The sequence below is a fragment of the Cardiocondyla obscurior genome, linkage group LG19, assembly GCF_019399895.1.
Source record: "Cardiocondyla obscurior isolate alpha-2009 linkage group LG19, Cobs3.1, whole genome shotgun sequence".
In the NCBI taxonomy this organism is placed as follows: Eukaryota; Metazoa; Arthropoda; class Insecta; order Hymenoptera; family Formicidae; genus Cardiocondyla; species Cardiocondyla obscurior.
The window spans coordinates 1,061,484-1,077,200 of NC_091882.1; the positions used below are offsets into that span (position 1 = coordinate 1,061,484).

A 15,717-nucleotide genomic window follows, 5' to 3' on the forward strand; every position below is an offset into this window, starting at 1 on the left:
GATTCAGAGTTGAACTGATAAATGTAACTTTTTTTGTACAATTTAAAACATATTACTTTGATAAAATGCAAATATTAATTTAAATAAATAATAATTTAATTTTATATTTAATAAATTAAAACATTGGAATTAAAGGAGCATTGATTAATCAAGATTCAAGCTAAAGGAAAGACTAATTCAAAGATAGTTATTTAAACTTTGGTTATTTCATAAAATTGATATTCTTTATTAAAGATTACTTTACACCTTGCACATTTGTAGCTTCTGATTTAATTTATTATTTTATAATAAATAAATTAAAAGATGCGCTGTCAAATCTTTCGTTTCAGCTCTGATATCGTGTATACACTTTGTAATTGTTAAAAAATTTAACGAAATTGTCAAAAAGGTATTTGAAGGCTCAATTATAACTACATCTATGCCTATACAACGAGTTTTTTTTTTTTTTTTATAGGTGAATCAAAATCAGTGACACCGAAAATCTTCGATGTGCACTCAAATATATATATATAAGTTACTTATGTCGACAGAGCATTTATCATACAATTATCACAGATATTTAAACTACAAAATACCATACGCGAATATAAAATGCAATTTACGCCTTAGCCGATGATCCCATTGCACGTGCTACGACGATTCGTCTACGTCCTAATTGATGTACAATTTAAATACGGATCAAAAAAATATATATATACGCGTGTATGTATATATAGGTAAATATATTGCAAAATTCTACTCGCTCGGATAGAACTCCATGTTGCGTTTAAATTCGTCCCCGAAGTTTGAAACTGGCGAATCGGATCGCTCATTTAATTCATCGCAAGTCGATTTAACTTTCAAAACGGAAAGAACACTTTCCGTTTTCTTGCTGGATTCTTCGTCTAAATTGTCAGGTTTACATGATTCGGAGGCAATCTGCAATAAAATTAAAAAATTTTATCAGATTAATAAATAAAAAAATTTTTTTTATGTAGAAATAGATTAAGTAACAGCTTTTAAATAAGAAAATCGAAATGCAATAAAATAAAATTTTTAACTAATGAGAAAGTTGAGAAAACTGATTTAGGATAAATTACTTTTTTTTCTATTTCATCAGTCTTAAGTTTTTCTAATTTTTCTTTGTCGGCAAGCGGAATTGCAGTCTTTGATAACGTTTGTTTCTTTGGGGTAGGTTTCCTCGGTTTAAATGATCCGGACGCTTTTTTTGGTAGCTGTGAGCTGGCATGCTTCTTGGTCTCATTTGATTGCTCGCAATTGTGAGTAACCAACTGCTCCTTAGTCTTAAAAGTCTGCACAATGATGATAATCAGCTATCGAAGAGTTATCCAAATAATAGCATTGTAACTTTCGAAAATATGACTTACGTGGGAACAAACATCGCACTTAAGACTGTGTTTGTTTATCTCGTGATGCTTGAGAGCTTGTGCTCGGTGGAAGTTGCGATTGCAGTGACTGCAACTGAAGCGCTTAACATTGTTGTGCGTCAGTAAGTGTCGTTTAAGTTTGTCGGGTCGCGAAAATTCACTCATGCAACCTAGGTAGTTGCGAAATGGACACTTAAGTCTCTTAGTTAAATCATGGATCAGCATGTGCCTACCCAGTCGATCTTTCCGCTTGAATCGAGCTGGACAATGCTGCAATATAAAGTAAAAATAATACCTAAATAAGTAATACGTTACATTTTAATTTATATTAATTTATATTGTGTTTAAAAAATTATAATTTGCATTATTAATATTTTAATTTTAACTCATGACTATAATTTTATACTTACCGGGCATGTAAAAGGCGTCTCTTCGCTGTGTATAAGTTTATGATTTGCCAGATATTGCTCGGTTTTAAAAGCTTTACCACAATCTTCGCAAGCAAATCTCGCCGACGCTGAATGAGTCTTGAGATGACGACGCAGAAATCTTTCAATGAGGAAGCTTTTGCCACAATGCAGACATGCGTAATTGTGCGTGGTAGTTTCTTTATGATGCTGCAATGCTTCCAGATTCGAGAACGACGATTTACAGGTCGAGCAACAGTAATACTTTTCTGTGGTCTTCTGCTTTTGGACGGAGTGGACATACTGGTGAAGACCAAGATCCGAGAGAGTGCTGAATACTTCACCGCACACATGGCACCGGTACTCAGAAAACTTATGGCTGCGCGTGTGCTCCAGAAACTCTTCCAGATCCGAAAACATCATGCTGCAACTGCTTTGTACACATTTATATACTTTCAGTGCTAGATGCGAGACGATTAGATGACCTTTCAAAGCCTTGTACGAGTCAAACGTCTCTTTGCAAAATTGACAATGGTATGTGCGATCGATACTTCCATCTGGAGGTGCCTAAAAACCATCGTTTCAGAAAAAAAAATTAAATATATAAAATAATAATATAATATATAATAACTAAAATAAAAAAAAAACTAAATTAAGATGAAAAATCTTTATGCGTTAAAACAAAACTGTTATATCGGCAATAACAAAATAAAAAAAACAGACTTTTTAAAATAATTGTTCGAGAAAGAAAAATAAGTCCTATAAATAATAATTTTTATTAAATTTTTTACCTCTGGTGGCAATGAATGAATGGCGGTGCCGGGCCATACTTTGTGCGAAGACATGTGTTTCTTCACATTTGATTTTTGTGCAAATGCACGACCACATACTACGCACTGATAAGGCTTTTCTCCAGTGTGAGAACGTTCGTGCTGTTGCCAATAAAATTTTTTTGCAAATTGCTTGTTGCAATAACTGCACTTATACTGCAACAATATTATTAGATATGTAATTCTCGATATAAAAAATTAGTATTAATATTTCATGATTTATTAATTAAAAAATGTGCAAATAATTCGAGTAGATTTATATTACAATTTTTAAAATTTCACAATTAAATCATTTAAAAACGTCGATTACAATTTAAAGTCGACATTTATTATGCATATCATTACAGTATCTTTTAATTCAATCAAAGTAGAGAATCACGATCGCAATATTACCTTTAAGTTCTGAATTTGACCATTTTCCGATTCACCGAGTGAATTATCCTGGAGGGATGGCTCGTTGTTCTTGAATGAGGATTCGTTGTCCTCTAAAGGCGGCTTGTCTGCCAGGGATAACTCGTTGTCCGTCAACGAGGCACTAGGATGTTCGGACTGACTCGAAGCGTCTTCCTGTGAGCTAATATCGTTTTGCAAGTGTATTGTTGATACCTCGCTCGAGTCTTCTGTCGTCGCTTCGTTACCAAAATTATCTAAGGTTTCTGTACTTAAAATGATCGGCACACTAAATGTAGAGTCTGTCATAAAATAATTACCAGCCTCCTGATCCACGCTGCAATAATATAAGTAAGAGACAATTTATATGCTTATTTGAAGCAATGCAAAGCAAACTAAAAATATTTAATTTATATTTATTGTATTATGTAACAAAATACAATTACAGTTGCTTAATAACAACATACCTAAATAGCATGTCTGCTTCCTCAAGAATAATAGGTTCTCCAAGCTGAAAAGTTTCCTGTGAGTTATACTGGGATTCATCTTGAACCACATCTTCCACGTGCAACTGACTTTCATCATTTGTTAAAAATTGCGTCAAATCTACTGTTTCCTGTTGTGTCTTTTGGTGTGTTCTCTTATGGATTATAAACATTTGGAGCGATGTAAACTGACTTTTGCACTTGCCACATTGGAATATATCTTCCTCATCTTGATCAATTGCTGGTGAAAAAATTATATTATTGTAAAAAAAAAATTTTTTTTTTTGAATTTTTTTTAATTCGGAAAATAATATTTAAATAAATATATCTGATATTTTCTAATAATATATACCTGATTGTTCCACTTCAGCTATCAAAGTTTGTGACTCGAGCAAGGATTGCACAGAAGAGCCATCCAGCGAGACATCTACAAAAACGTTAATTAATTAAACAATTAATTAAATAAGATTAAATGTTAACCTCAATTGCAAGTATTAAAAAAAAAGACAGTTATATGTAAAATGCAGGAAGTCAACAATCAAGTCAGTGACCCCCATTTTTTTCACCCTTCGAACTTCGACTATTTTCACGCTATTCAAACTTTTCGCGACTGCCGTTGCGAAGCGGGTTTGTCAAGGCGCTGGAAGAGACAGCTCCGAGTGCCAGCAGGGATTAGAACCCATTAGAATCTCAGGATGGATTGTTGACGTTCTCAAGGTCTAGAAGATATCAACCCCGCCTATTTAGCGACACGCGGATTTACCTGTCAAAGCGTCGAGGATAGACTGCGCCATGTTTCGCGATCAGCGCGTCGTCATCGTAGCTTGGGGCACCGAACTCCTAACTTGCACGGCTCGGTGACGTCCACCAGGATGGAGACATGACGAGCCACCGCTTTCGCGTCCCCAGCTCGAGCCTTGCCGAGACGGCGCCAGCGAGCTGATCGATACCTAACCTTAAAGCGCGCCGTCGCACCGTCGGGACACCGCCGACTCGCTTCCTGGTTGACGACACGAATCGGACCAGTCGGATGACCGTGTCTTGCTACATTCCATTTACATAAGACTTTTTTTGTCTAACGGTAATAAATACATCTCTCAATCGAGGCTGTAAATGTAAAGCGTCTATTATTTGTATATTTGTCGCTTGCACATTCGAGTTTTTAAAATTCCAGTAATGGAAATAAATATGGATTGCATAATTGACATGCGTATAAATCTGTAATATTATGTAATTAAATAAATCAGGCAGCTGTATTGTAATTAATATATTATATATAAGTTTTAGTTATGCCAGAATTATAATATCGATAAGTCGATCTTGATGTATCGACGGGATTGCACCCGGATTGCAGGCATTGCAGCAGCTTCAAGCAACTTTTGGGACGAGCTTTTTTTGTAATTAGTTTGCAATGAGTTGTTAATGTTATTTGAGAAAGAATTGTTTTACGTATAAGATGGCAGGATCTTTCCTCGGAAGAGGAATCGCTTCGACGCGACGGAGTTTCCTAAAAATCCCGAAGCGTCATGGATATATAGTCTTGTAAGTTCGACCTCGTTGTTACATGGAGGTTAAGTTCCACCGAGAATTGCATATGTATTTAATTTATATCTTTTTAACATATTTGGATATGTATATTAAACTATATATTAATACATTAATTTATAATTAAATTATTTAAATTATATTACCATTTTATACTTTTCTCACATTTTAAGTTTTGTTAAATATTTGAAATTTTTTTTTTTTTATATTTATATCTATCTTGCATAATTATGTTGTATAATTTTATACCTTTTTTCTTTGATATCACAGACTTCCTGAGATAGGGGAAGAATCATCAGAGAAAAATCCTTTACTAAAAGATGATAATCTACCAGAATTTAATACAATTACAATTGAAAAATGTATAGCAGCTATTGGAAAGCAAACTGTAGAGTTTGAAGAGAAAATGAAAAGCTTGGACAAAGTTGTGGATAGTAAGTTTTAAATATCAAATTAAAATTAATTTTTGGCTCTAATCAATATTTAATTATTTTAATTTTTACTTTTTTAATTATTTTTAGTACCAAAAGATATAGATGTATTCAATGAGTGGTTACATCCAATTGAGGAAGCATATCTTCCTTTAGAAACCACTTGGGGCATAGCAAAAACTTTATATTTTGGCAATCAGAGTTTAATGCCAACAAAATGCTACATTGGTATTCATGAACGTGCTACAAGAGCAGTAGCTAGCAAATTTGGCAGCATATCACTTTTTAAAGCATGCAAAGAAGCACTGGATAATAAGGAAATCAAATTGACACATTCACAGAGGAGAGTGCTTGCAAAATATGTGTTGGAAGGAACTTTGAATGGTCTGCAATTAAAAGACAAAGAATTTGAAAAATACTCGGACGATTTAAACTATATTTTAACGAAAGTCAAAGAATATAAGGCGAAATACGAGGTTTTTATCATATAAGTCAAATAAATTTTTAATACGTTTACGATTTATTTAAAAAAAAACCACAGTAACAAACTGAAATTTTAACTAACTTTTTTAGAGTTCCACAGCAGTGTATAGTATGGCAATACATAATAGTTACGTTGTAGAAGATTTTCCCGAGGATTATTTGAAGTCTATCGCGGTTAATCCTAAGCAACCTTACGCAGGTCCTTGGTTAATTACTTTAAAGCCGTATATTCTACAACCATTTATGGGTGCATATCTTTCGTATATACATTAACAAAAGAAACGAATTTTCGAAATATTAATATTTTAATGAATTTATATTTTTTCAGAATATTGTCCTGATCGTGATTTAAGGGCGTCGATCTGGGACGCTGATGTTATCCGGTGTTCTAATTATCAGGAAAGATCCGTTCAAGCTAGTGTAACATTGGAGGAACTACGAGGAAGAAGAACGGAGCAAGCACAACGCTTGGGATTCAAGAATTATGCAGAAATGAGTATGGAAACAAAGATGGCCGGTAATCTGGAAAATCTCCACAACACATTCGAAATTCTTCGGAACACTGGTAATTATTAAATTTTTTATAAATAAGAAAGATAACGAAGAACTAATAAAATATTTTTTAAAGTATTTATGGTAATTAATTTGTAAAAATTGTGAAAAAGCAATATTTTATTATCAGATGTGTTGAAAAAAAGTATATAAATTAAATTTTTTTAAAGCATTTCCCATTCAGAAAGAGGAAATCGCGAATTTAACTGAGTTTGCAAGGGAGAGAGATTTTAATGATGCTATAAGAGTATGGGATATTGCTTATTGGGGCAGAAAACAACGTCAAAGTATATATAAGTAAGTAAAAATTAACATAGAAAATATCTCATATGTATATTTGATGAATTATGCTAAAAAATGGTATATATTAAAAATTTATCTTGTTGGCTGTAAAAAGTAATATATTCTCAAATATTTTATTAAATTTTTCATTTATTTAGCTGTGATGAAAATAAATGGAGAGAATACTTTCCGTTACCAACTGTTCTGTCGGGTATCTTCGAACATATTGAGACACTTTTCAACGTGAAAATTGTCGAAAGCAAGAAAGCGGATATTTGGCATAAAGATGTACGATTTTTTGATATATTTGACTTAAACGTCTCCAGCACGAAGCCTATTGCAAACTTTTATCTAGATCCTTACGCTAGAGGATCGGATAAGTTTCGCAAAGAACAGGACTCTGGATGGGTATCCGTAATTAAGAGCAAGAGCAAAGTGGGTAATAGTACTCCATTAATTGCTTTGATTTTTAATTTTCCGCCACCAGTAGGCGACAAACCTTCTCTGCTCTCCTTTAGGGATGTACAAGTTCTCTTTCAGAAGGTAATAGGCTATTGTTTATAAAATTATAATTAATTTGTATACATATATATAACATGCTAATGAATTTATTGAGTTTACGCTTGTTTGCACATTATAGTTTGGACACGCTTTACAACATTTACTGACTACGGTTGAATATTCGGACATTGCTGGATTATCGTTTGTGGAATGGGACGCGGTATTCATTTGTGATTACTTCATGGAAAATTGGTATAAAAAATTGTGCGGTTAATGCATTTATTACCGTTAATATTATAATTAATAATTATTTAATCTAGGTTGTATGAAACATTCATGCTACAAAAAATCTCTGAACATTACGAAACAAAAGAGCCTTTACCTGCAGATGCTATTGAAAGTATTAAAAAAATGAGATCGCACTTGGCTGGCTATAAACTTTGTAAAGAACTTTACTTATCACATTTGGATCTAGAGCTGCATTCCAGGTAAGGTCTTAAATAAAATTTCTGAGCTTCTTTTTAAATTATTTAAAAGAAACGCAACTATGTTTTATTTGTTACATTTTTGCATGCTTATATTATAAAGTAATAAAAAATTTTTTTTTTTATAATCTAAAAATAATTTGAAATATTATTTACGTTACTCAATGTTTATTAATATATTGGAAAAAATATAGTAATACATTTTGGGTGCCTATGATGAAACGCTTGTGGCCGAAATATTTTGCATTGCCTCTCGAGAAAAGGGATGTTCACGTTTGTAATTTTGAAGTTATATGGAGTGGCAATTGGGCGGCCGCGTATTTCAGGTATTTGTAGAATATATTTGTATTTTATAACAATTGAAAAACTCTGCCATATAAAACTAATTTTAATTAAAGTAGTTATGATATTTACATTAAATTATGCAATATTCTTATTAATGAAGTTGTTTATTAGTGGATAGTAGTAGGAACATAGTATATTAAATTTGATAAATTATGAAATTGCAGCAAAGTTTGGTCCGAGATGATAGCCGCTGATTTATACACGGCTTTTCAAGAGATTAAGTTTGACGAGTCACAACAGAAAGAATTGGGTGTAAGGTTCCGTAACACATTTTTATCCTTGGGTGGTAGTTACCCTGCCGCTGAGGTGTTTAGGAAATTCAGAGGAAGAGATCCTAGTCCGCAGGCGTTACTCGACAATCTTGGATTAACGCGAGGAACGGTAGAAATCAAGTGATGCAGTTAAATAGAATACTACTTTTCGAAAAAAACACAAAAGTAACGTTGAATTCTGTATAATATACTAGCTATTATTATCGATAAATATACTGAATAATTTCTAAGCATAAAAAAATTCAAAGGAATATTCTTTGATATATATATATGTATATATATGAACGTCCTCAGTGAACTTAGGAATTATTCTGTATGACCCTTGGTGGACTTAGGAATCATTTATAGATTCAGAAAATAATTGAATTGTGAAGTGAGGAAATGCAATAAATTATTACTTGTAAAGTATTGTGCTAAAAAAGCACGAGTTTTTGTTTTAATTAAAATAATATACGTAGAGTAAATATAATTTTAATAAAAAGAAATTGTGTATTATAAACAAATTTCTTTTTTTGGCATCGTGCTTTTTTAATCAAATGCTTACGACATATTATCCTACATTCCTCGTCTGTCCTAAATATATACGATACATATACAGTACGTTTGAATAGGTCAATAATTAATAATTTTTTAAGAAAATATATACAAGTTCAGATAATTTTTATATTAAGTGTTTGATGCTGTGACGATTATTATTTTTACATTTGTAATAACTTTTATTGATTGATAACGTGATAGAATTTTATCATACATTGATAATTCTTGCGTTTCTGTTCTAATTAGTTTATGCGACTAGTCAATAGATGATGATAGCATCGTGAATTCTAATTAATTTAGGATAATTTACTTAATTTATTATGATCTAGATAAACTGCTAATAAATAAATTAATGCTCGATAATAAATTTGCTTATTAGGTATGAAATTGAAAAAAGTAATAAGTCACGCAAGAATTATTGAGTAAAATATTAAAATAATGAATAAATGCGAGATATGTAATATTCGATAGAGCAAAACATCGATTTCCTAGAAAGCTATCAGTTTCTTTTTTAGTAGAAGGTTGTAGTCTACTTGAATAATGCAGACTCGCTTTATATCAATAATTCCTGGAAAACAGTATTACGTTCTGTTAATATCTGTAATTATCAGAAGTATCTAATTACTGTTTTATAAATCTTCGTGGAGAAAATTCTGATTAAATTTTAACAAACTTAATTGACAATTATCTTCGAAAATTGCTTTCTGCAAGATTTATAATTACATTATTCGTTTTTGTTCTGTTGTTTTTTTCACGTATTTAGTAACAAAAGATTGATAATACAGTAACGAGATACTGCAATCGTCACATTGTATGTCATAATCGCTAATTAAATCAACACTAATCAACCACTAAACGGCTCGCATCTCGTGGCCGAAACGACACTTGATAGATGTTAACGATATCTCGATAGAATCTAGTTTTCGTTCTCGTTCTCGGGATTAACTACTTAATTAACAGCTGCGGACGAGTCGGGTTTTTCCCGTACACGTTTTTATCGGGCTCGTTCGTCGTTCGACGCGCTACCTTATTCACACCCGTTATGTTACGGCGCGGTAGGTAGGTAGGATTATGAGTCACCTTCTCCGCATGAATACTAAATGCCTCGCTGCATCATTATCAGGCGTCGCACGTGCAAAATTTATTTATGAGCTCGTTAATCACGCTTATTTATAGCGAGCACATTTATTTATTGTGTCAATTTTTTTATGAAACGATCAAATGCTAAAGTCGCGATATTACTTGGAATCTGCTTTTTTCAATAACATAACAAAATCTAAATGGGCCAGATCAATTGACAAACTTTAATTTATTGAACAAAGTTGTCCTCAAAACATGTTCGAAATTTGTATTCCAAGTCTATTGCCTCTTTGCTCGGGTTTTAATTGCGCGCCTCGTCATTATTATCTTTCAATTTCAACTTGAACGTCTCGCAAGGCTCGGCGCATCGTCGGCGGGGATTTTATTTGAACCGGCAGCTGTGGAAGTTGGAAACGGGCCGAATTACACGAAAGAAGCCAGGAAGCGAAATATGAGATCGTGGATCTTTATTCGAATTCAAAACTGACGTAATTCGCGAATGTACGAACCCCGCGGTTGCTGACGCGCTCTCCTTTGCCTGCGCCTTGCAACACGAGAAATGAGGCGAAGTGACCGCGAGGCTTCCCAGAATGTAATACTTGTATTGTGCATGCATGCGTATATGTATCTGTGCGTGTATGTGTGTAGGGCACTGCGGCCTGTGAACGGAGTGCACGTTGCAAATGCGCAACGGATGCACCAGACTGTCTAATCGCGTCGAGAGAGAGATTTCGACGAACAGAGAGGCCAGAATCCATGCTTCTTCGAGCATAATGACGCACGGTTTCCTCCACCAACCCCCCTTCCACCCATTCTCGGCCTCTCTTGTTCTTTTCGCATCTCTGTCTCTGTCTGCTTATCCGTCTGTCTACCCGTTTCCCTTCTTTTCCTTCTTTAAGACCGTCTTTTTCTCGCCTGCTTCTTGTTTCGGGTGCCCCCCCCTCGGCCGACGACGCCGCAAGGTTAATTCGCGTGTGTGTGAAGTGAATAGGTGCGGGTGAAAATAAACAAATGCGCTTTAGACGCCGCAAGTGCGATAGACGTAACAGTTTTGGCGTAGAGACAAACTTAAAACACGAATGATGCATGTAGCGTTGGCGCGTTGTAGGTTGGAGTTTTGTTTGACAATTTTAGCGTCTACGTGTATAAGATTATCGTGCGAGATTAGATATAAGTAACGATTTGTACGCGACATCGAACCGATCAAGGAAATTTTTTTAATATTTCCTTTGTATGGCGATCGTGATGCGTTTCGAGTACGACGTACGATGTTATGTGTCTGCAGTTTATTTTCGTGGAAAATGAAATTCAGGTAAGCTGTGGAAGCTATTCGATAATTAATTGAACGCATACATATATGTATTATTATTATTTATAAGATTTAGTTGTACAATTCAGTTACGAAGTTGGTTACAAAATTATATCCCGAGCTCTGATCGATTCTCTGAAAGCTAATCGGAGCGAAGGATTGGAATTTATTTGATCATAGTTGCGGATTATTTTGACGCGTTACTAACGTAATCTTGATCGCCCTGCAATCGATCGGTATGCATTTCCATTTTGTGTAACATCATGATCTATTTATTTGTAAGACAAAGTGATCCTTGCGGGTCCGTTTGTCGTAGTTTGAATAAACAGTGTAAACAAGCGTCTCCGTGCCGGCCGGCCAGCCGGCCGGCACGCCACGGTCGAAGGTGGACGAGCGATGGCGGAAATAAGCGAAGTGGCGTGAGGCAACAGGCGGCTCATTTCAGCCGGCAGGTGGGGGTAGTCTATGGAGTGAGTGGAGTCGCAGGCGTCAGTCAGTTGTCGGAGTTCGCGACGTGAGTATCAAAAAGATTGGTGAGTCCGCCAACGGCGGTTAACGGCGGCAACGGCGCGTTAAGTGTTCAGTCTTCAAGTCGCATCGAGTGTTCCGTACATGTGTGTAGGTGTGTACGCGCGAGGGACGAGCGAAGGTTAATACACGCGGCGCCAGGACAAAGCTGTTGTAAGCCGCCTCACGCAAATATTAGCCCGCGCCTCTCGAGACGGAGAAAACAGCGGAGCGGACTGAAGTTGGCGATCGACCGGCAGGAAAGGGAAGGAAGCCCCGGCTCTCGCTGACGTTTCGAGTGTTTGACGTTCCCAGGTAAACGCGCTCCGCAAAACGCCCCGTGTTTGACGGCAAACAGTGCGCGCAGCGAACGTACGCTCCTCCTGGTCGGTGGAGTTTCCGAGAGCGATACCGGTGAAAGGGGAGGTGGGCGCGAGTGAGGGTATTGTTTACCGCCGGCGATATCGCTTCGGGCTTCCGCGAACTGTGAATCTCGAATCCGTGGGCACGGGACGCCGAGACGCCGCGAAGGTGAGAGAGGGAGCAAGCGAGATCGCTGCGAACTTTGCAGCGGAGGCGCGGGAATCGAGTTCGGATCTTCCGCACGAGCGAGCGTGTTGGCACTGTCGGCGCGCGCCACCAACTTCGCACAGTTACGCGGCGGATTTTGTCGGAGTGGGTGCTCTCGCGGATCCGCGATAAAGAAGAGCAGAAAAGAGTACGTGTGCTCCTTCGGAGTTCGGTGGCGAGGAGGAACAAGGGAAATTCGTATGACGCGGACTGCGGGCCACCGGCGGTGGTACGTATTGTCGCGAGCCCTCGATGGCGCGACGGTGCGCGAGCTGCAAGAACGTAGCAAGGTGAACTTGACCGCGCGTCGCGACAACTCTAGCGAACTGTGGAAGTAACTTAGACGGCGTTCCGTTGCAAATTTTCAAATCTCGATACGTCTCGTTACCGTAACCCAATCGTCGGCTTGCCGAGCGACGCGGTCAAGCCGAATTTTCGGTTCGCGAGTGTTGCAAAGTGCGCGATCGGATCGTTCATCGACGAGTGGTGAAACAAATGAAGAAAATGGGGATGTCAACGAGCGAGCTGCACGCGGTGATCGCCCTTGCGATATTGTCCACGATCGGCCTCGGCAACGAGATTAAGGATTACTGCTCCATACACAAGTACGACAATCTGCCGGGCGGCCTGAGCTTCACGAAGGAGGTCGTTACCGTGGAGTACGCGAACGTGGGTGCGTTCAAGGCCCTTCACTGCTGCCTCAGGGGATACAGGAGCATCGAATGGTAAGTGTTTTGTTTTGCGCTTTTTTTTGTGTACGCTGCGAAACTTCGGGGGGCGCCGATAGCGAGCACTCCGAAGCGGTAATGGAAACTAAAATACGTGTGATACGATTATAGAAAACGATAAAGACATTAGTATAAAGAGAATAAAAATTCTGGTAATTTCTAGAAAAGAAAATTTGTTAATAAAATTTAAAATTAAATGTAGAGTTAAAAAATAAAAAAATACTATCAAATGTATTACAATTCTGTTGATAATTGCCGAATTCTTCAAGATTTTCAGAAATAAGTAAATCAAATATATTTCATAATTCTAAACATATTTTTTATTGATTTACATTACATTAGAAGCTCTCTTGATTTTTTGTTATTTGCGTATTTGTGTTTTCATTCGAGCAGCGTGTAAATACTGCTAGTTTTTTCTTTTATGCATGCTGCGTATGAATGACAGATAAATCGCTCTGGAGCAATCATAAGTAGCCGATAATAACGAGATTTAATAATAAAAAAAAAGACGTGTTTAAATTACAATAATTAATAAAAGAAAAGTTATAAATAATACATTGGCTAGAGGTAAATAATATTCTATAATAATCTTGTCTTAAAAATTAAAAAAATCAGCACAAGTTTTCAAAGAAGAGGAAAAGTTATCGCGATCAGTCAGAAAGGAATTTTTAATGGATCGGAGATTCAAAGAGCACAATTAGCAGAACAATTAAGCGCGGTAGAGAATTCAATATTAATGTAGTTCAGACAATTAAATCCTGCGTTTCCCAAAGTTTTTCAACACAGTTGCATATGTCGGAATAGATATTTTGTTAATCGAACAGGTCTTTACAAGCTTCGACTTTGTTAAAAATTATTCAAGCGACTCGAGTCAATTTCAATTTTATATCTTTCCTTTAAATATTTTTTAAAATATTTCTAATTTAATTTAAAGTCACGCATATCAATTACTCGGACACGCCCGTGAAATTTTCTAGTTTGAGAATCCCTGCGACACCGCGGTAACATCCTTTCCCACCTTCGCGTTTCTTTCTTTCGCAGGACGAACGCACTCGCTCGTTCTTCGCCATTTCGAGAGCATTTTCCCCTTTATTCCGCGGCCCCGATGGGTGATAAATGCGAATGAAAACGAATCGAAGACTGCTTTCGGCACAAAAGCAGCCGCGGCATGGAGAGCGCTCGCATTATGCGAATGACATTTTCCTTTTAGCTCGAGGGTGCTCGCCTCACACCTGAAGCACCTGCTTACAGATATCTCCTGTTATCGCCGCGCGCGACACGTATCAATAACTCTTTCGCACTACCGAGAACGTTGTACGGGCCGATTCTGGAATGAGCTCTTATGAATGCACATTTTCCTCGCCGTCGCGTATCCTTTTTGCTCGCGCGCGGCTTATTCGTTTCTGACCCCAGCAGTTAGATCTCGAGGGTAAAAAAAAAATATCGTGAAATTGCATATGTATATGATTTTATTAGAAAACGTCAAACTTTAAATCGTTCGACTTTTCTACTAATTACGCGCCTCGATAAGTAGACGATTGATTTACGGTTTTGTTTGCCGATCGCTCTGTTTTTCCTCCTTTTGCAAATCTCGACGTCGTCCTTTTTTTCACAGTCCTCGTGACGTTTCCGTTACAATTGGATCTTTGCGTCCCCTGACTACTTATATCTGGAGGTCCCTACTAGACGCCATTCTTCGCGTTTGACCCACATTTTTCTCATCGCTCGCGCAATATTTCCCGGCGGCGCGCGCTGAAAGACGGCGCATTAAAGATTTATAAGCTTACGACGCCCGGTACGTGACTTGTAAATCTCCGCAAGCTCAGACAGAAACGTGGAAACTTCTCTCTTTCTCTCTCTCTCCCTCTTTTCTTTTCGTCGTCGCGAAAAGTTTCGCGAATCCGCATTCCGCCGTTTCGTTCATCCATCCGCTCGCCCGTTCGCTCGCTCGCTCGCGCGAAATCTTTATTTCGCGCTCGCGTCACCGGAATCCGTTTCCGCGGTGTTTTTACATTAAGAGCTCGTCTAACGCGGAAATAAGACGCGTATTCCGTCACGAGATATATATTGCGGAATAACACCCGCGGGAGGAAAGGGAAGGGAATCGAGTTTTCCTTCGGAAAATTTGCAATTTATCTTGTGGATATTTTTTTCTGCCGGGGAGAAATATTTGTTCTCGCCATTTTAGAACAGACGGCAGAAGGTAGGTTTCACGGATGCAAAAATGTATCAAAAGTTTCAATGCGATAATAATATCAGTTAAAAAGAAAAAAAAAAAATAACCTCTTTATTGAAATTCATAAAAATTTGCACGACCGTGAGATTTTGAATTAAAAATATTTAATTGCAAATAAAAAACAATTTAATTTTATAAAATGTAATTTTATACATATATCAAAAGACCCCGTATTTTTATAATAATGAGGAAAATATTTTAGAATATCTCCGGAATATTTTTCGTAGTGGAAAAATTAATTATTTTAAGGTAGGAGAGGTTCCTTAATTTGAGATTGAAAACGGGATTAAAAATGAACTGACTTGTGAAACATTGAGACCGTAGAAAAAGATACTCTATAAAAACTATGACTTATCGAGTAATTTGAGGAATCGG

General features: G+C 36.7%; 3 protein-coding genes across 4 annotated transcripts in view; 2 read left to right on the top strand and 1 right to left on the bottom strand.

The window, feature by feature from the left end:
* Positions 1–79: 79 nt before the first annotated feature.
* LOC139109977 (zinc finger protein 341) lies at positions 80–4,384 on the bottom strand. The gene is made up of 9 exons (XM_070669437.1): positions 4,243–4,384; positions 3,832–3,906; positions 3,462–3,720; positions 2,998–3,331; positions 2,566–2,760; positions 1,778–2,341; positions 1,368–1,637; positions 1,080–1,292; positions 80–918 (listed from the first exon to the last, which is right to left on the bottom strand). The coding sequence occupies exons 1-9, from the start codon at positions 4,271–4,273 to the stop codon at positions 736–738; spliced, it is 2,124 nt and encodes a 707-aa protein (XP_070525538.1). The 5' UTR covers positions 4,274–4,384; the 3' UTR covers positions 80–735.
* A 49-nt stretch (positions 4,385–4,433) lies between these two features.
* On the top strand, positions 4,434–8,878 carry LOC139109975 (uncharacterized). Of its 2 annotated transcripts, none has more exons than XM_070669435.1 (12): positions 4,434–4,560; positions 4,767–5,021; positions 5,295–5,458; positions 5,546–5,931; positions 6,029–6,185; positions 6,267–6,503; positions 6,661–6,787; positions 6,931–7,315; positions 7,413–7,525; positions 7,594–7,761; positions 7,953–8,084; positions 8,268–8,878. In XM_070669435.1, exons 2-12 carry the CDS (start codon positions 4,936–4,938, stop codon positions 8,497–8,499), a joined length of 2,187 nt encoding a protein of 728 aa, XP_070525536.1. In that variant the 5' UTR covers positions 4,434–4,560; positions 4,767–4,935; the 3' UTR covers positions 8,500–8,878. The 2 variants fall into 2 exon arrangements, with proteins under 2 accessions (XP_070525536.1, XP_070525535.1); XM_070669434.1 differs by having other exon boundaries at positions 4,435–4,560; positions 4,761–5,021.
* Positions 8,879–10,962: 2,084 nt separating this feature from the next.
* LOC139109987 (interleukin-1 receptor accessory protein-like 1) overlaps positions 10,963–15,717 on the top strand; it is a 138,175-nt gene continuing 133,420 nt past the window's right edge. Inside the window, exon 1 of the mRNA XM_070669454.1 lies at positions 10,963–13,103. Within this exon, the coding sequence (XP_070525555.1) occupies positions 12,874–13,103 (230 nt within the window). The 5' untranslated portion in view covers positions 10,963–12,873. The remainder of the gene's footprint in view (positions 13,104–15,717) is intronic.